The sequence below is a fragment of the Eschrichtius robustus genome, chromosome 1, assembly GCF_028021215.1.
Source record: "Eschrichtius robustus isolate mEscRob2 chromosome 1, mEscRob2.pri, whole genome shotgun sequence".
Classification (NCBI taxonomy): domain Eukaryota; kingdom Metazoa; phylum Chordata; class Mammalia; order Artiodactyla; family Eschrichtiidae; genus Eschrichtius; species Eschrichtius robustus.
In genome coordinates, this window is record NC_090824.1 from 14,811,099 (window position 1) to 14,829,816 (window position 18,718).

Here is an 18,718-nt window from a genome sequence, read left to right on the forward strand (position 1 = left end):
TTCCTGCTCCAGACCAGGAGTCAGCCATTTCTCTAAGAAACCCTGGTTTCTTTTCCCGGGAAATGGTAGAGACTACAGTTCGTTGCCACCGGTAACGTTAACCATGTAGTTCTTCTATTTGTTATGGATCTCGGACTCTAGCCAATTAAGTTCTCAGCACCTTGATAATCTGTATAGCTTCTTTGGATGGGTTGTTATAAACTGCTTAGAAGCACCTCTTGTTTGCATGTAAGCCCCTCTGAGACCGATAAGACTAATGTTTCTTTTGCCTTTGAAATCAGTGTTACAGGTGAGATCACAGTATATGGAAAGGTCAAGCCCAAGGAGGCCTTTGTGGTTGAGTCATGTAGTAGGTTCTAGAAGTAGCAGAGCCTAGAAACTGATCAGTTACTTAGGAGTGAATGGGACATCCTTAAAAGTCCATCTCTTGAGGACCAGAAGACCCTTGATCGCAAGCTCTTGATCAGGTCTTAGCAACCTAGGAGAGTCACAGTCTTTGCAATTTGCACACCCTGCCTGGCAGTTCAAGAACAGGTTCTTCCTGGTTGGTTCCTCTTCATGCTACTCAGACACCTGAAGTTGTGGCTCACTGTCAGAAGGTACGGGCTGGCTACCTGTGGGCCTCAGCGTGTCTTCTGCTCTTGAAGCAAGCATCCTTCCCAAGAATTCCGTGGCAAAAAGAATTCCTTGTTTTTCCGTAATGCAAAGAAGGCAAGTGTGTTAGAAGTGAGATATTGTCCAGAAGGTGAATGCTCACTAGCTTTGGGAAGACCCTCTTTGCATCTTTTTGGTAAGACCCTAGGTATATAGTGTACAAGAAATGATTAGAAGATAACCCGAGACAGATGACAGGAAATGGTAAGGAGAGCTCTAGGTGTCTGGGAAGGGAGAGGCCACTGTGGGTGGGAGTTTCAGAGGAGGCTTAGTGGCAGAGCTGTACTTGGCAGTTCCAGGTACTACTTGCCTCCCTGCGTTCAGACATCGCCAGTCATCCCTTTGCTGCTAGCATCCCATGAACCCTCACCTGGCTATTAAGGCACCAGGTGACAAGTTCTAAAAGTGACTCGGGAGCCTTCTTTGGCGGGAGACAACAGGTTGGTGATCTCAGAGGAGCATTCCTCAGAAGGCGGATGCACTGGTATCTGGGTTCATTCTTTCCATTTTTGCCATCAATTCCATCAGTCTACATGCACATTACAGCAGACTGTGTGAAATGTAACTTTGAGGGACTACCGTGTATTTTGTTTGTTTTTGTTTCATTGTGTTTTCTGGTGTTTCCTTTTGTCGGCTTAGTCGGCAGGATTCAGGGAATACTGTGTTGAATATGTGGGTTCAATTTTAGGTGAGATTGGCTCTGTGAAGTACTTTTTTTAATAAAATGCAGAAACACCTTTTTAAAACAAATTCTTTGTCTTATCTAGAGAGAAACAGTCAAACTTCCCTGGCGGGCCAGTGGTTAGGACTTGGCACTTTCACTGCCAAGGCTCCGGGTTCGATCCCTTGTTGGGGAACTAGGATCCTGCAAGCCGTGAGGTGCGGCCAAAAAAAAAAAAGAGAGAAACAGTAAGACATAAATACTAAGTGGGGGAGGGAAGGAGGGAACACTTAGGCTGCTCAGCATTTTCTCTCTATCGTAAGTCAAGCCGAAGCCCAGATTTCTAGAGTGTAAGTTTTGTCCTTACCTCTCCCTTCCACACCCGACGTGCCCCCATCACACACATACACATTCTCTGAAGCAGTAATCATTTGTGGGGACAGGAGGCTGGGGGCAGTAGGTCAGCTCGTACCTGCCTAGCCTCACAGGATGGGCTGAATGCCTAAGCACCTTGGTGGTCAGAGCTTGCAGCAGCAGCAGGGTTTTGGGGGTCAGCTGCCACACTGACCTGAGGCACAGGCAGGTCTGAGGGCTCCAGCTCAGTGAAAAATATACCAAAAGCCTTCCTAGAAGAATCTTGGAAGAGAAAACCACAGGTGCCAGCATGGTGGCAGTTGCTCTGGTTTTCCCTTCTCTGTTTTCCAGTATTCTTTGTTTGGTTTTGCTCATATGATACTTGCTGTAACTTTTTTTTCCTTTTGAAAGATGAAATGTGCCCTTCACGGTAAGAGAAGGAACGCAGTTGCTGTCATGAAGTCACCTGATCGACCTGCTTGCTGGGCTGGCCTGCAAAGCTGTCTCCAGGTGGTTTTGTCCTTACGCAGCCCCAGTGGGAACAGACCTTACCCCATCCGCACTGTCACCTTTTGTCCATTTTACCTTCAGAGTCTACCTGGTTCTGTTCATCATATTGTCTGATGATCGTCATCTCTCTTGGTTTTTCCGAAAACAAGTGTGCCCCAGACACAAGCTGAAAACCTTTCTTTGGCTTAGCATTTATAATTCTGGAATGAATACATAGCATCTGCAAAAGGAAATCAGCTCTGGCCTGAACTCACCTCCTTTAAAAGCATGCTTCCCTAACCAAGCTCTTGCCCTCAGCACTTGGCCTACTTTATTCCACAGTATGTTTACTTAGTGTTTTTATGTGCTGGTTGTTTTACTCATGTACGCTATGTGGCTGGGAAGTAAGGAGCTCAAATTTTTTTTTCAAGCACATCCAAAAAAAGAAGGATCCTTCAAAGTAGACTCAAGGCAAAATATTTGTTCCAGGGATGAAGACGTTCCCAAAAATTGTTCTGGAAACTTCTGTGGAGGTTGTCTTTAGAACCAGTGTCCCATTTTCCCACCAGGAGATCAGCTCATTGCTTCACGGTTAGACTAAAGTCTAAACCCACGCGAATCATTCCCACCCTCCCCACCCATGGGCTCTCAGAGTGCAGGGATCTTCCACCCTTGTAGGGTCTGTAGCCTTCTCAGCTGGTTGGTATCTCCTTCAGGATTTCTCTCCCAGTAGCATAGCGTTATATGTAAATCTTGTTGGGTAGAAAACTTAAATCCTTTTATTTCCATGATACTTTCATTTGTAGTCTTAATCTTGAGTCTACATTTCCATATATTTCCATATTTAGCTGTGTCTAAAGTGAATTACTTCTTAACAGCCTCACGATATTTTTTGTTCTCAGTAATGAATGGATGGGGCCAGTCTCTTTGTATGCAACTGAGTAGACACTGTGCAGTGAAAATGGAATCAATGACAATTACATTATTATAGCCTCCTCATTGTATCCACCTTCTCTGCAACCCCTAAAAAGGTGCAGGACATCCCAGGAGCCAGCTTTGAGACAGACATTAGGTAAAGTTCCCCTGTAGGACAAAGGAAAACAAGTGCTTTGTTGGTGCTTTGTTTTTATTTTTCAATCGATATATTTCATAGGGTAAGTTGTTTCTCAATAAACATGTTTCGGAGAACTACACACACACAAAATACCAAGCAACAGATGTGCTTTTATCTTTTTTTTTTTTTTATAATGTATTTGGGGGTGAGGATTAGACTAGAAAGCATAAAAGGCGAAGCATTAAAACTGAGGCCCAGACAGAGCTCAGTGACCAGTAATCCTGTTGCGAGAATCAGCAGCCCTGATTCGCTTTGGAAAAATAGCGGAGGAGCTGGCTGGGCAGCACTCAGCATCAGTCCTGGTGAAGAATGCGCTCCAGTCTCCCAAGAGTGACGTGGAGTCTTCAGTTTGGTGTGTACAGACGAAAGCAGGAATAAGGACTTCAGGGTCTTTGATGGGAAATGTGCTTCCCCTGTTCTGGTTCCTCTTTGTATCTGAAGCTCAGGTCTCTAAGGGAGAAAGAGACGGGTTTCCCAGGACCCACTCCCCAGTGGAAGCAGGATGGTGTCAGCCGGTGATTGTTGTGGGGGTATGTGTGCGTCAGGGAGGGAGCCTGTTTGCTTCCTTCGGGTCTTTTATTAAGATGCCCCAAACAGGATTTAAGTAACTGGGTTTTAGTAGTAAATTCTTATGACTTTCCATCTGGAAACAGGGTGGCCAAAGAGTACTAACATATTTCCTTTCTTGGAGCTGAAAGCGTGCAGAAGTCCCTGCTTTGCTGGCCCACTGCTGGTCAGCTGCCCAGCTCTGGGGCACTGTGGATGGACGGAGCCCTCCAGACTAGCTAGAAGAAGACCACAGACGGTTACACGAGCCTGCGGTGATCCTGCTTGCCCTCTACTGACCTGTCCCGCCCCCTGCAGCCCAGCCCTGGCCCCATCCGCGTGTCTGCTGTCTGCCTGCCCCATGCTGCCATCCGAGCGTCTGAACCACACTCGGTAGCCCTTCCCAATCCCACTCCGCCTCCCCACTGCCTTACTTCCTGTAGGTTGGCTTTGTCTGCTCAGTTTTCTCACTTGAGGTTGTGGGCTGAGTGCTGGTTCTCCTGCCCTCCATCCTCCCCCCAGAAGAGGGCAAGTGCTCCTACACACCCGGGCCTGGCAGGCTGGCCTCCCTCAGTTGCCGTGGACACAGGGCACAGTGGAAGGGAGAGCGCTCTGGCCTTGGTGGATAGATAGGCCTCTCACCAGAGAATACCCTAAACGTTCATTTGGAAATCCACTGTACCAAAGTGAGAGAATTCTGCGATGTGCACTTGAACTCAGCCCCTGGGGTGCAGACACACAGAGTCACGGTGGGGTACTGTGTGTCCCTCTGAAGGCCCTTCGCCACCACATTCGTCCAGCCATCCATCACTACTTACCGCAGGCTCTGTTCCAGCCTCCCAGGGAATCCCTCTCTGGGGATGGTGTAACCAATGGGCTGTAGCAGGTGAATCATTTTATTTTTTAATTTGTTCCCCCCACCCCTACCCACATCCTCTGACTGCAGATGGGTTCTTAGAACACCCTCTGACTTGTCTTGAAGTAAAAGAAAGGGAAATGCTGGGCATCGCTCCCAGATGTAGAGCATAACCGTTGCCCAGCTGTGGAATTAACCTGATGGTGGAGACTAGGGTCCAGAGTGGCAGTGGTCTCCTCTTCCAGGTTCTTGAGGAGCAGCTCTCTGGTAAGGAAGTTGATTTCAGCATGGGAAAAACCTTTTTCAACTCAACTGAATGATCGTTTATGGCAGGGGTCCCCAACCCCCGGGCCACGGACCAGTGCCTATTAGGAACCGGGCTGCACAGCAGGAGGTGAGCGGCAGGCGAGCGAGCGAAGCTTCATGTGCCGCCCCCCCCCATCGCTCGCATGACCTCCTGAACCATCCCCCCCATCGCTCGCATTACCTCCTGAACCATCCCCCCCCCATCGCTCGCATTACCTCCTGAACCATCCCCCCCCATCGCTCGCATTACCTCCTGAACCATCCCCCCCCCCATCGCTCGCATTACCTCCTGAACCATCCCCCCCCCCATCGCTCGCATTACCTCCTGAACCATCCCCCCCCCATCGCTCGCATTACCTCCTGAACCATCCCCCCCATCGCTCGCATTACCTCCTGAACCATCCCCCCCCCCCATCGCTCGCATTACCTCCTGAACCATCCCCCCCACCCCCAGTCTGTGGAAAAATTGTCTTCCACGAAACCCGTCCCTGGTGCCAAAAAGGTTGGGGAACCACTGGTTTATGGCACAGGAACACATAGATGGTAACGCATTGCATGGGATGGTGTGTGCAATTCAATATGGTAGACTTGATGTGGAAAGCACGGGGCAAGGTTTATTTATTTTATTTTATTTATTTATTTATTTTGGCCGCGCCGCGCTGCTTGTGGGATCTTAGTTCCCCGACCAGGGATTGAACCCAGGCCCTCGGCAGTGATAGCACAGAGTCCTAACCACTGGACCACCAGGGAATTCCTGAGGGGTAAGGTTTACTTGTGACGTGTCCTATCTGATGACAGTCGCCTGTCAGATCTGGGAAAATCAATGGTGCCCGGTTCTTTTTGAAATTCTTTTGAGTCAGCATAATACATACATTCCCAGACAAAGTGAGCCTTGTGTTTAGGGTTACTTCCTCCAGTTCTTCATCCCTTGAACATTAGGGAGGAAGACAGTTGAAAGCTGGGCAAGCAGTCGCTTTGTGCCTTGGAACACTGATGTCAGCCTTCTGTGTGATATTTACTTTCACTAACACACCTGCCGGCGTCACTCTGAGATGGAATCTTTGCTTCTGGAAAAGAGGCTTTGCACATCTACCCAGTTTAAGACAGAGCTAATTGGAGATGCCGTGCAAAGGGAAATATTCAATTGTCATCAACAACAAGCATTGCATGCCTGGTGGGGACCAGGCCGCCATGAGAACGGCTGGAGCTATGGAAGAGTTTGTGCAGGAGTTGCCAGAAATCCTGTGACCTTTCCTAGAGGTGGAAGTGGTTTCCGGGGTGGAGACTGGGCAGGAGCTGATTTTCCAGTAGGTGGGAAGAAGTGATAGCTGGGGAAGACAAGCTCACAGCATGGAGAGGGGGGAAACCAACTAAGATAGATGCCCTGGAGTTCCCCTGCCACCTCCCGCCTGATGCGTCCAGCCCTCTGGTGCTCTTGTTGTCCCACCGGGCCTTTAGCTCCTGTCTCAGGGGTCCCCAGCCTGGTTCTGTCTCTGGCTTCTGGACTTGGTACATCCTTCCTCCGAGACATCAGTGTGGCCAAGCCTTCCGGTTCTCAGGGCTTTTTTGGGAGCCCCCCCATTCCCGTTCCTGCCCCCTGGAAGCCTTCCATACTCAGGGCTGGCTTCCTGGTCCCAGCTGGGTGGTGGGCTTTTGCTCTATCATTGGTTGAAGAAGCCAGGAGCAAACACGAGGTTTTCAAAACAAAGAATTCCAGAGTCTAAAAGGCTTCAGCGTGTATCCCGTTCAGTCCTCCCTCCCAGCATCAGAAGCCCCTCTACAAAATCCCCAGATGTCTCCTCTGCTCATGGTTTTCATGTACAGCGTCCCCAGAGAGGCAAAAGTCAGAGAATGCAGTAAGCAGAGATTTACAACTGAATGAGGTGCAAAGGGGAAGGCACTTCCGACGAATATGTAGTTTCTCATTCACCTACAAGAAGTTTAAAAAGAGATTTTTTTAGAAACTCCCCGCAGACAAGCAGCTGTAGAACAGTTTAACAAGCCAAACAGAACCAAACCAGAACTGCTTGCCTCTTAAGTAATGGTTACGTCTCACGGGACAGAAGTCATAACCCGTTCTGGGTTTCCTGTCACCTTTGTCCACATGCTCCAGTTCTAGAATTTTGGACCCTTTGTACTGTCCATCTTGGTCCACATGGTTCCTTTCCTTTCGCTCCCAGGCAGCTGCTAGAAAGATTTCCATCAACTGGTCAAAGATATTAAAGAGGCAGACATTCATCGTGGGGAAAATTCAGAGCGCCGATATAAGAGGTGTTGGTGTGACAGTGTCTTGGCTGAGAGGAGAGGGGTGAACCTGAAGGGAGCCGGGAGAGGGTGGTGGCATTGCTTGCATTGGAAGCACAGATTTGGAAAAGTGGGGAATGAAACGCAGCCCTCTGAAGAAGCAAAGGAGACTTTAGAATTAAGCGACTCAGAACACAACAAAGTTAAAGCGTTTCTTGTTCTCTAGAGAAAAACAGAAGGATGGAAGCGTCTGCCCTGAGGAGTGTCGAGGAGCTTTCTTTTACTTCTCAAGCAGGGAGGGAAGCAGCAGCAAAAGTGAGCGACTCGCAGAGAGTTCGAGGTCCCGGAGGGCCCACGGCTCAGCCTCCCTAACACCACATTAGAAACAGGGCATCTGAGACTTACAGAGGTGACAGCCCATGTCACCTGACTCCCAGCCCAGGGTGCAACCTGAGCTCAGCACTTACCTTCCAGGTGCTTTCCCTCCAATCCCTTCTGCATGAAATAGAATCAGGGTAATAAATGGGCAATTTACAGGAGTTTTCCTAAGGATGTCCCTGGGTGGGAAGCTGACTTGTAGAACCGTGTTCCTGATTTGCAGAGTTGACCATGATGCTGTTCCCCAGAGCCAGTAAATCCCTCATTTACAGCTCACCAGTCACTGGGTTTAAGCTGAGGAAGAAGATGTGCGAATGGGAGCCTCATAATCCTAAAATGCATGTAGAATTTATTCATCCTGTAGTTCGCCCCGATCTGATTTAGATTCTCTTTTGTGACAACAAACAACTGTTAGTTTCAACTTGTTTAATTGTTAGTTTTTTTTGTTGTTTTTTAAAAATTATTATTTATTTATTTATTTATGGCTGTGTTGGGTCTTCGTTTCTGCGCGAGGGCTTTCTCTAGTTGCGGCGAGCGGGGGCCACTCTTCATCGCGGTGCGCGGGCCTCTCACTATCGCGGCCTCTCTTGCCGCGGAGCACAGGCTCCAGACGCGCAGGCTCAGTAATTGTGGCTCACGGACCTAGTTGCTCCGCGGCATGTGGGATCTTCCCAGACCAGGGCTCGAACCCGTGTGCCCTGCATTGGCAGGCAGATTCTCAACCAGTGCGCCACCAGGGAAGCCCCTAATTGTTAGTTTTAATTCAATTCATTTCTTCAGTGTAGCAAGAGTTTGGAGGTTGTGTGTGTGTTTTTTTTTTTTTTTTTGACTTAATCTTTTGGAGAAGCAGGACTGCTCTTGGTGTCCTCTAGCTCCAACTCTCATCCTAAAGATAGTTTTTAAAAGTCACAACTTGGAGTCAGTTTTTGTGTGAGGCTGTTATTCCCTAAAATCCCATCCATCGTGAAGATCATCCACCAGGCTCATCGGTGTCACTTTCTCTCGTCTGGCTGTGAGAGCCTCTCAGTTATGTAGCCATGGTGAATACCATCTTAATCACCTCCAGCCAGAAGGGAGGTGGAAAAAATATTCCTGGTAAATGACCTCAGTAGATCTGACAGCACCGCCGCCCGCCCCCCACCCGCCCCAGCCCGTTCTGTTGCCTTCGAGATCAGAGGCGGCTGGTGCAGATGTCTTGATCGATTGCAACAGCAGCCAAAGCGTGTGACTCCTACTTCAGTGGTTTCAAAGCCACAGATGTAGATATCCCATCTCTGTTAACCGACACCTAGGGGTTTTGCAAAAAGGGGAGAAAAAGAGACGACAACAACAGAGTGAATTTTATGTCTATTTGTTTACTTTTGATGTATTCTATATGAGGTCCTTTGGCTCGAAGAACTGTTTTTCCTGACCGTAGCACATGTACATGTAAGCTTAATACAGAGTTTCTCAACCTCAGCACTATTCACATTCTGAATCCAATAACTCTTCGTTGTGGGGGCCTGTCGGTACCCTGCAGAATGTTGGGTAGCATCTCTGGGTTAAGTGTTGCCACTAGGTGCCAGTAGCGCCCTCCCCATCCCACCCAGTCATGACAATGAAAACGACCTCCAGACGTTGCTGTACAAGGGGCAGACAACATTGCCATACGAGGGAAGGGGTGCAAAATCATCCCTGATTGAGAACCATTGACTCACGGAGTATGTGGAACGTACGTAATGAAACCATGCGTATCTACTCAGAATGGCCCAGGCAGTGTACACCTTATTGCGATTTTAGTTTCTTTTCTTGCCTGTGTATTTGCTTTCATCCATTTCTTGTTCCCTTAGCCCTAAAAGTTATCCAAGTATTTTTTTCCTCCGTTTTCAGGGATTAATTAAATACTTTCAGATGTCACTCTCATGCAGAGTTACAGGAAAATGGATAAAGATATTTCAAAGCAAAGAGATCTAGGAAAGCTCTAGATGATAAAGGATTTCTAGGGAGCACTCGCCATCCTCAGTGGGCTTCTTTGGATGGCATTCAAATACCCTACTAAAGGAGGCTGTTTCCCTTTCCTGCACATCAGAAGAACCCCCTGATAAATTTTTACAAAACTCAGTGTCATCTGGGATGGGGCCTGACGTTTGGTTTTCTGGAGTTTCCTGGGGATTCCACTGCACATGCAGAGGCTTATGCCCTGGGAGGATCGGCGTTGGATGAGGTGTGCATTCAAATGTTCAACATCTATTTTTCTAGCACCCCCTGTGCTCCAGGCACTGTTCTAGGTGCTGGGGATACAGCAGTGAAAAGGCAGACAAGGAGGAGCCCTTGTAGCAGGGCTCACTTTCTTGCGAAGAATGTCAGAGAGAATATGAGCACCTTGGTGTGTGCATCTGATTGAATGTATACTGTGTCCATATGTCCAGTAATTTTTTGTCCGAGTGTTTGTCATCCATTGTTTGGCGCTTTTTTTTTATTATTAATTAATTTATTTTTGGCTGTGTTGGGTCTTTGTTTCTGTGCCAGGGCTTTCTCTAGTTGCGGTGAGCGGGGACCACTCTTCATCGCGGTGCGCGGACCTCTCACTATCGCGGCCTCTCTTGTTGCGGAGCACAGGCTCCAGACGCGCAGGCTCAGTAATTGTGGCTCACGGGCCCAGTTGCTCTGTGGCATGTGGGATCTTCCCAGTCCAGGGCTCGAACCCATGTCCCCTGCATTGGCAGGCGGATTCTCAACCACTGCACCACCAGGGAAGCTCCTGTTTGGCTTTTTTTTTTAATGCTTCTTGAATCTCTTTTATTCAGTTACATGAAGACCTTTTATCATCCTGTAAAACATTTCAGATATGAGCAGGGAGAAATAGAGAAACAGTGATTTCTAAGAGAGTTATGATTGTTGGTTGTTCTCAGGCTTTATATATGGGAAAAGTTTCCTTGTCACTGTTTTGTTAGGTTGGTCAACTCAGAGATGCTAAGGATGGTACTCACATTTTTGCAGCCTTTCTATAGCAGTGAGGATTGAACCAGGGGTTTCTGGCCATCTTTTGTATTCTTAGTTTGTTAAAACAGATGGTCTCTGCAGTCACTTCCCTATGACCCCAGATCCTAGAGGAAGGGGCGTGGATATAAACAGAAGCCACACCAAGAACCCACAACATACCCACGCCAGGCCGAATGGATCGCTCTGAAGTGGACCCAGCAGATGCCCAGAATGACAGCCCAGCACACTCCAGGGACATTAGGATAGTCCTCCAGCCTTGCTAAGAGTGTTAACTGCCTCCAAAGGCCTTGGAGCAGATGCCCCATTTGGTAGATACTCCTTGGAGTCCATAGTTCTGGCAGCCGTGAGCTGGAAAGGGAGGAAAAAGTCAGGGGATATTATGGGACATTATGGGGGGAGCCAGGAACTGTGGAATGAGATTTAAAACCAGTTCAGCCCCTCCCATGTCTGTAGCCACCCATCACCCTTTTAAAAGGAATGAACTCAGACCCAGCAAAATGAAAGTCACATGTTAATCAGCAGCAGCCCCAGGACCCAAACCCAAGAATCCTCGTGCCTTGCCTTGTATGCTTCCCATCATACTCACAAGGAAAAAGCCTCCTCCCGGTGCCCAGAAGAAACTGTCTCCACATTTTGGTAAAATGAAGCACAATCTTTTTTTTTTTTTTTAAATCCAAACAGCTGAACCGTTGGTTCTGGAAACTTTGTTACCTGTTACTTCACTGTAGGATAACATAATTGTGTGTATACCTTCAGGAGCAAGAGGACTTGAAAACATCTTTAAGATGTGTGACCGTTTTTCAGTCTCATAGTACAGAGAAGAGGCAGTGTGATAAGACAACTGTATTAAAGATGAAAATTGAAATGGGCCGCTGGGAACCAGGCCAGAGGAGAAGTAACATTTGTTACTGAAGCATGAGAAAGGAGGAATTTTTTTTAAATGTGGGATTTGAGACTGGCTGGGTTTTAAGGATGGTCATTAAGCATCCGTGATGGCACTCTTCATGTTTTACTGAATTAACCGAGTGGTAAATGATGTGGCCCCTGGTACTAGGACGCTGAGCTCGGAACTGCTGTGAAACACGCCCCCACCCCCTCCAAAAATAAAGGGGGTTGTGCGGCTCTGTTCTCCTGTCCCCCTCTGCCTCACCCACATTCCCCAGAGATAAAACGTAAAGGATACTTCTGCCAGGTGGATCTTCATTCCTAAAAAGAGTTCCTGGCCAAAATATCTTCCTCTTATCTTCTTACGCTGGTAAGCTGGATTGAACCATCTTGGGGGTAGAATTCCTTTCTTTGAAGCCCAGGGAAAAATTTGACGCAGCCAACATGCTGCTCTTCCTCCCCCGAATCTAGTCGTGGACCTTCCGTCTGTCAGAATCAACCACGCCTCCGAAGCAAAGCATCCCTGGCTCCAAAACAGCTGCCCAGTCCCCTGAAACAGCTCCAGCCAACAAGCTCCAAAACAAGCATCCTTGGTCAAAAGCATCCCACCAGGAAGATGTGCTTCCATCAGAAAGCCCCTTGGCTACCTAAGGACACAGACCACTGCCACGTCTCTCCTGAGCACAGGGATTGAGAGTCTTTTAGGGACACCCAGAGTGTGCTCATGAAAACGAACACGTCACCAAGGTGGCAGCTGGGGCTGAGCCCCAGAGAGAGGTGGCAGAGGAGGGGGAGATGGGGGCCGTGCTGGGTCCTCATAGGGAGGGAGGCCGGGAGAGGAGGAGGGGATTGCTGTGCCAAGGCGGTGTCTTCAGGGGCTCAGGAACTGTAGGGAGAAAACAGTGTGCTGGGCGCAGGTTTCCGGTTACAAACGCTTTGTATTCTGCCTTCTGAGAGTCTGCAGTCTAAAGGAGAGGGAATGTCGGTAGGAACACTGTGGTGTGTTTTTATGCATGAAAAAGTCACCACAAAAAAACTTTGGCCTATGTATACTAATATGACAGTGTGCCAAGATCTGTCATTAAGTGAAAAATAGGGGGACAGAGTTATCTTCAGAAGAGTATTTTCCACATGAACCAATTTTTAAAGAATAGATATGTGTGCATGTGTAAGTGTATGTGTGCTGGTATTTCAGTGAACATACATAAACACCTGTATTTTGTATAGACAGTTTCTGGACATATGTACAAGAAAATGTGAATCTGGGAGTGGGTCTATGGGGAAGGCATTTATTTCTCAAACTATATCCACCTAGTGTATATTTTTTGTTCACAGTGGGCATGCATTACTTTCTTGATTTTTTTTTTAAGGGAAAAAATCTTAGACATTTTAATAATATTGTAGCATCTCTTTAGAGAGGCGAGATGGGTGGTTTTCGGCTCTGAAGACTGAAACACGCACAGGATGCCTGGGTGTGACAAGCGTAAATGTGTGTCAGATGTTTAGTAGAGGATCCGAGAGACTTTTTGACATAGAAACATGGCTGCTTGAGGCTTCTTTCAGGCTGTCTGGTGTTTCTTCAACACACCTGAAGCCAAAGAGGGCCCTTCTAGCATTGATCTGTACAGTTCTGGGAGATCTGTGCTTAAGCAGCTTACTGGATCAAGAAAAAGGTCTGGTTGATTACTTCCATTTTCATTTATCTGTATCTGAGTATTGAACCCAGATAATGTTATATTTGATAAACTAACAAATGAGACAAAAAGATGCCACTCAGGAGACAATTCTGTGCAATTTCGGGGTAGGCAGAGATTTCTTAGTTGGGACACAAAAAGCATTGAGCTATAAAAGAAATCGATAAATTGGATTTTACAAAAATTTCAAACGTCTACTTATTAAAAGACACTATTAAGAAGCTGAACAGACAGGCTGTGGACTCAGAAAAATATATCTTGCAAAGGACTTCTATCTAGAACGTTTAAAGAAACCTTACAATTCAATAGTAAGAAATTTAACAACCCAATGAAAAAACAGGCACAAACTTGAACAGGCTTTCCACAAAAGAAGATCTACACATGGCCATTATGCACATGAAAAGATGTTCAACATCGTTTGTCAGTAGGGAAATACAAGTTAAAACCACGAGGAAATACCACGACACATCTAGAAAGGCTCAAGTTTTAAAAAAGATTGACAATTTCAAGTGCTGACAAAAATGTGGAGCAACTGGAACTCATACGTGGTACAGCCTCTTTGGAAAAGAGAATCAATCCTCTGTAAAGTTAAACATACACTTACCAGAGGTTACCCAAGGGAATGAAAAGCTGTTCTCAGAGGACTGGTAGAAAAGTTCACAGCAGCTTTTTTTGTTAAGTTCCCAAACTGGAATCAACCCAAATGTCCATCTACAGGTAGATGGATAAACAAATTGTAGTGTATCCATACAATGGGGTACTACTTGACAATAACAGTAATAGGAATGAACTGCTGACACCACAGCCTGGATGAATAACAGAAAGCAAATCAGTAGTTGCCCAGAGCAAGGGTAGGGATGACAGCAAAGGGGCACAAGGAAACTTTGGGGTGATGGAAATCTGTATCTTCACTCTGCTCTTTATCTTGATTATGGTGGTGGTAGCACTGGTATAAAATTTGTCAGACTCATCAAACAATACACCAAGGATGACACACACTGTATCCCCCAGGGAAGGGCTGGCACTGTCGTGCCAGGGTGTACACACCTGCACAAACTCATGACCACGTTTTCTCATACCAGTTACAGTTCTCATGTTTGCCAGTTCACCTACCAAGATATCATGAGGGAGGAATCCCGTGCCTTGCCCTCCATTCCATTCTGCTCATAGGGCTTCATGAGCAGGAACTGACCCATTCAGAATGGAGGGTGGGGCTTAGGAATTGATTATGAATGAAATAATGAGAAGACTGGGTGTTACATTTGCCCCAAATGCCTGGAGACCAGCAGGAGTGCCAAGATAGCAACAGAATTTTTATCTGTGGAGGCCTCAGGCATGGCAAATCTGGTTGGAAGGAAGGATTGGAGGACTTGTCCTAAAGCATCCTACTTTTACTCAGATTATATGTTTATTTGGCTTGGCTGGGTGGGGTGGGGGCAGGGGTCATGGGTGGATGTTACGAGGGTCTGAAGCATTCCCCCTGTTGCCCTTGGGGCTGCCCCACTTAGGTTCTGTGAAATCCATGTGATGTTGACACTCTTCCCCTTTAAAGTTCTCTTTCTCTTCCTTCTTTTTCTTTCTTTCATTACATCTTTCTATCTGTGGCCCTTTACACCTTCCTCCGAGGTTGGATGTGTTTTTGAAGAGTATGGAACTACTTTCTTTAGTTTTCTGGCAAAATAAGTAGGAAAAGACTCCAGACTTCTTAACTATATTTCCTCTTGTTCTGCCCCCATCAAACCTCCTGGTCACTCAGGAAAACTCCAGTGAGAGTGGCCTGGGGAGGTGGGGACCGTCCAGCCAGGCCAGACCTGGGCTGCCTGCAGCACTTGCATTCTCGAAGATGGCAAAGAACCTTTGCTTGGCGAGGGGAAACAGGCAAATTTACTCATTCCTGAGAAAGGAAAGGCCCTTTCCAAAAAGAGGGAGTAGGAGAGGAAGGCCTCAGCCGCCCCCCATGGCACCTCCCAGGAGCTGCTTGCTGCCCATGGCTTGTGGGGTACCAGCAGTAGCCTGACACTGCGAGCCCTTTGTCCTGGTGGGGACATGAGAGGGCAGGGGCAGCGGCAACCCTGGGAGCACTGAGTGGAACTTTAAGTTTTTTGGTTCATCATTCAACTAATATATATATTTTAACATCAGTGGGAATCGATGACTGTTTTAGGAGTTTCACCCCAGGAGTTGTCAAATAAGTTAATCTACCTGTTTCTCATACAGTATACTTCTTAAAATAAATTTTCACTCCATTATGAAGTGTAAGTAACGGACCTCCTGCAGGCAAAATAGAAAGAGACCTGAAGAGTCAAGTTCCTTTGCCTTTGTTTGTTGTTTGGGTTTTTTTCTGTTTTGAGACACTGTCTTCTGAAACCAGAGTCAACCATATTATTAATCACTGGTAGGGCTTTATACTGTATCACATTACTCCCCTGGATTTAAACTGCACATATAAAGTTATGAAACATGTACTTTTTTAAATGGTAAAAAAGTTATTTGCTAACATAAAACCCCAGATAAAGTGCCATGGAGCCATGAGCAGTAAATTGAATTTTTTGCTATGTAATTTATACGAAAACTGACAAGTGCGACCCCGCCACCCCGCACCCCGTCATTAGTCATCGGTTTAGTGGACGCGGAGGTAGTAATCTTCAAGGGCAGGCATTTGGATGTAGACTTCCTTTATTTGGACTGGGCTCAAGCGGCAGCTCCTGTCACTCGGCCTTGCTGCACTATTAGCGAATTTTACCCCAGGGCAGCTGGGACGCTGCGCTGGGGCAGATGTTCTTTTCAGCCTATTCAGTGACCATTCTTGGGGGTTGTTTACTGTTGCCATGGTGACTTTCATTTCCATAGCAGCAGAGCTGCTGTTTCTCAGAGGAAAATGAATTTAGTTATAAAAGGATAATATTTTTCTGTCTGTATATAACCTGCCATCTGTCAACCGGTGGATCAGAAAGGATTCAGAAACCTATTAAGACTGACAGCAATGAAGTGATGAGTATTTTTTTTTTTTTTGGTCCCATATTAAAAGCAATAATAGATGTGGAAACAAATGTTGTACCCTCAACATCAGAACTTTAATTTTTTTCTTTATATTTGATGTGTGTGTGTGTGTTTAATGCCTTCACCGCCTCCACCACTGCGGTGACAACCTCATGAAATACAGTTGACATTCTGCTGACAAATGGAAATGACCGAGTATCTTGTTTGTATCTCACTAGATGCAGGTGTATTTAGTGCTTTCTCTTCTTGGTGCTGTGAGCTTCCCTGGTTCATTAAAAGATTCCAGTGGCTGAATTTGCTATTGTCACCCCACTCTCATACTCCTCCACCCCAGGGGACAAAGCTGTGCGGGTGAAAAGATCAGCAACTTATCACGAACATACAGTGCAAATTATGAAATTAGCAAAATGCGAAAAAAACCCGTGCTTTATCTGAAAAACTTGCTAACATGCCCCTTAAATCTCATTCTAGAATACCATTCTTCCTTGCAAATCCAAATGGGAAGAAAAGTCACCTTTGGGATAGCTCCTCTAGTTCCTGGAATTTTTTTTCTCTGTTGCATTCATAAACTGTAACGTGCAGGGGGAAGAACACCCACACACGCTGGCCCCGTTGTAAATAATGTTGTTTATTGGTTGATTTTTCCAGATCCTGACATTGATGCTGCCAGTGCCATGATGCTTTTGAATACTCCCCCTGAGATACAAGCAGGTTGTGAGTAGATATTTCTATAGCCTACAGCACCATAGTTTGTGAACTTAACCTTCTCCTTTATATACCAGGCCATAGGAAGAACTAATGCTCAAGCCAACCTTCCCTTATAGAATCACTTTAAACTACCTCAGTGCATGATTACATACATGTGCGCATAAAAGATGCAGCTACGCATATGTATGAATGAATGCATAGGTGTGTTTCCAAGATGAGAAAGTTCTAATATAATTTCAGGGCTTAAGACTTGGGGGCAGGGAAGTGGACCCTCTAATGAGTCCCAGAGAAGAGACCCTTTGTCCTGCAGGAATTGTTCCTGTGAGTTTGTAGTTTCTGCTCGAAGAGGCTACAGGGGGCCAGCCTGACAGTCATGGAACTCAGCAGTGCCCGTTTTCAGACATCCCTCTCCCCTTGGGGACCTCATTAATAACAGGCTACCATTTTAGAGAGAGGAGAGGAAAATCTGGCGAGGCGGGGATGCAGGAGTTTGGAACAGCCTTAAAATGGAAACACTGTGGTGCCCCCCGCCCTGCGTCTTCCCCACCAGCTTTCCAGGGTGCCACAGACAGGAGGGCAGGGCTGGTTTAGCGAAGCAGGGCTCCTATCTTCATCTTCTATTGGCCCTTGAGCAATGTCAAGCTTGAGACAACTCTTTTCCTAACTTGAACTTCTCTTCTCTCCACCATCGGATGTTTTTCCCCACCTCTGGAGCTACAACATTGTTAGAAAGGTCTCCTTCCCAAGTGATGGCAAATGACCCAAACGTAGACATCTGTCCCCTCCTCCTCCCAACTTGAGGCTAGTCTCTCTGGCACATTCCACCCCCCACCAGACGCCTGTTGAGCAGATAGCCAGCTCGTCCACCACGGGCCGCTCAGCTCGCTGGCGGGACGATGGCATCGCCGCCTCCTGTGCATGAAACTCACGGCGTGGAGACCGCGGCGTGAAGCAGCACACCCCGCCACGACGCCCACCAGGGCTGGCGCCCACCTGCCTCATTCTGAGCGCTGCATGGCCTCCTGAGCAAAGGGAATCCCCCGCATCTGGAGCTGATAGGGTTTCCCACAGGAGAACATCTGTTCCCAGACCCTACCCAGGTGTCTTTTGATGTGGGGTTCCAGACCATCCCTCCTTGCCTTCTACTTGTCACAGCCTTCCAACAGCTCTAGGAAATTTGGCTCCATCCTTCTTTACCTGGTCCTTTTTTTAAAGGACCCAAGAGATGCAGCCAAGCATTCTCGGGAGAGACTCATCCCTGTGCCGCGGGCTGCCATTACCTGATCCTGAAGGCACAGAATTCTCATTCTCTCTTTGCTAAACTCAGCTTGCCGGCAGTTGAAATAACGGCTGCCCACACCTCCGAGAAGGAAACACCACTATAAGCAGATGTGTACCGGTGCAGTCCTGTAACTAGCGGTTAACCTGTAGTGTGGGTTTTAAATGATGTTTGAAGTTACAAGAAAATGAAAAAAACAAAATCAGAAAAAAAAAACCAAAACCTCCGTTCTCAGATGACTCTTGCAGGAAGAGTATAGACCAGACTGTAATTCAGTTACAGTCTGAAATGGTTTCTGAAATCAAGTTGCGTAATTCATCATGAGGTGAGCATACTGATTTTATCAGAGCTGTGTAAGGTTCAGGCACCTTCCTTTGCACCCAGCCGCTGCCCGCAGTGATCACTGGTTTAAAGAAATAACTTGATGAACTGGAATAATGGAGTTAAGCAGGAAAAGGCAAAGGGATTGGTCATTAACAGCAGCTTTATACAAATCCATTATCACTAGATTCTTGACCACAGATAGAAGAGGAAAAGGGTTGATCCTGATTAGCTGAGAAGTTAATTG

General features: G+C 46.9%; 1 protein-coding gene and 1 non-coding gene across 6 annotated transcripts in view; one reads left to right on the forward strand and one right to left on the reverse strand.

Moving 5' to 3' along the window:
* FOXN3 (forkhead box N3) overlaps positions 1 to 18,718 on the forward strand; it is a 406,233-nt gene that overhangs the window by 354,696 nt on the left and 32,819 nt on the right. For 3 of the 5 annotated variants that reach the window (XM_068541804.1, XM_068541810.1, XM_068541819.1), the window contains one exon: positions 16,812 to 16,877. The exons of 1 other annotated variant lie outside the window; for it this stretch is intronic. In XM_068541804.1, coding sequence (XP_068397905.1) covers positions 16,812 to 16,877 — 66 coding nt within the window. The remainder of the gene's footprint in view (positions 1 to 16,811; positions 16,878 to 18,718) is intronic. One more of the 5 variants, XM_068541828.1, reaches the window with a different exon arrangement.
* On the reverse strand, positions 5,658 to 5,730 carry TRNAD-AUC (transfer RNA aspartic acid (anticodon AUC)). Its single transcript has one exon. It is a non-coding gene; the product is annotated as a tRNA-Asp (tRNA).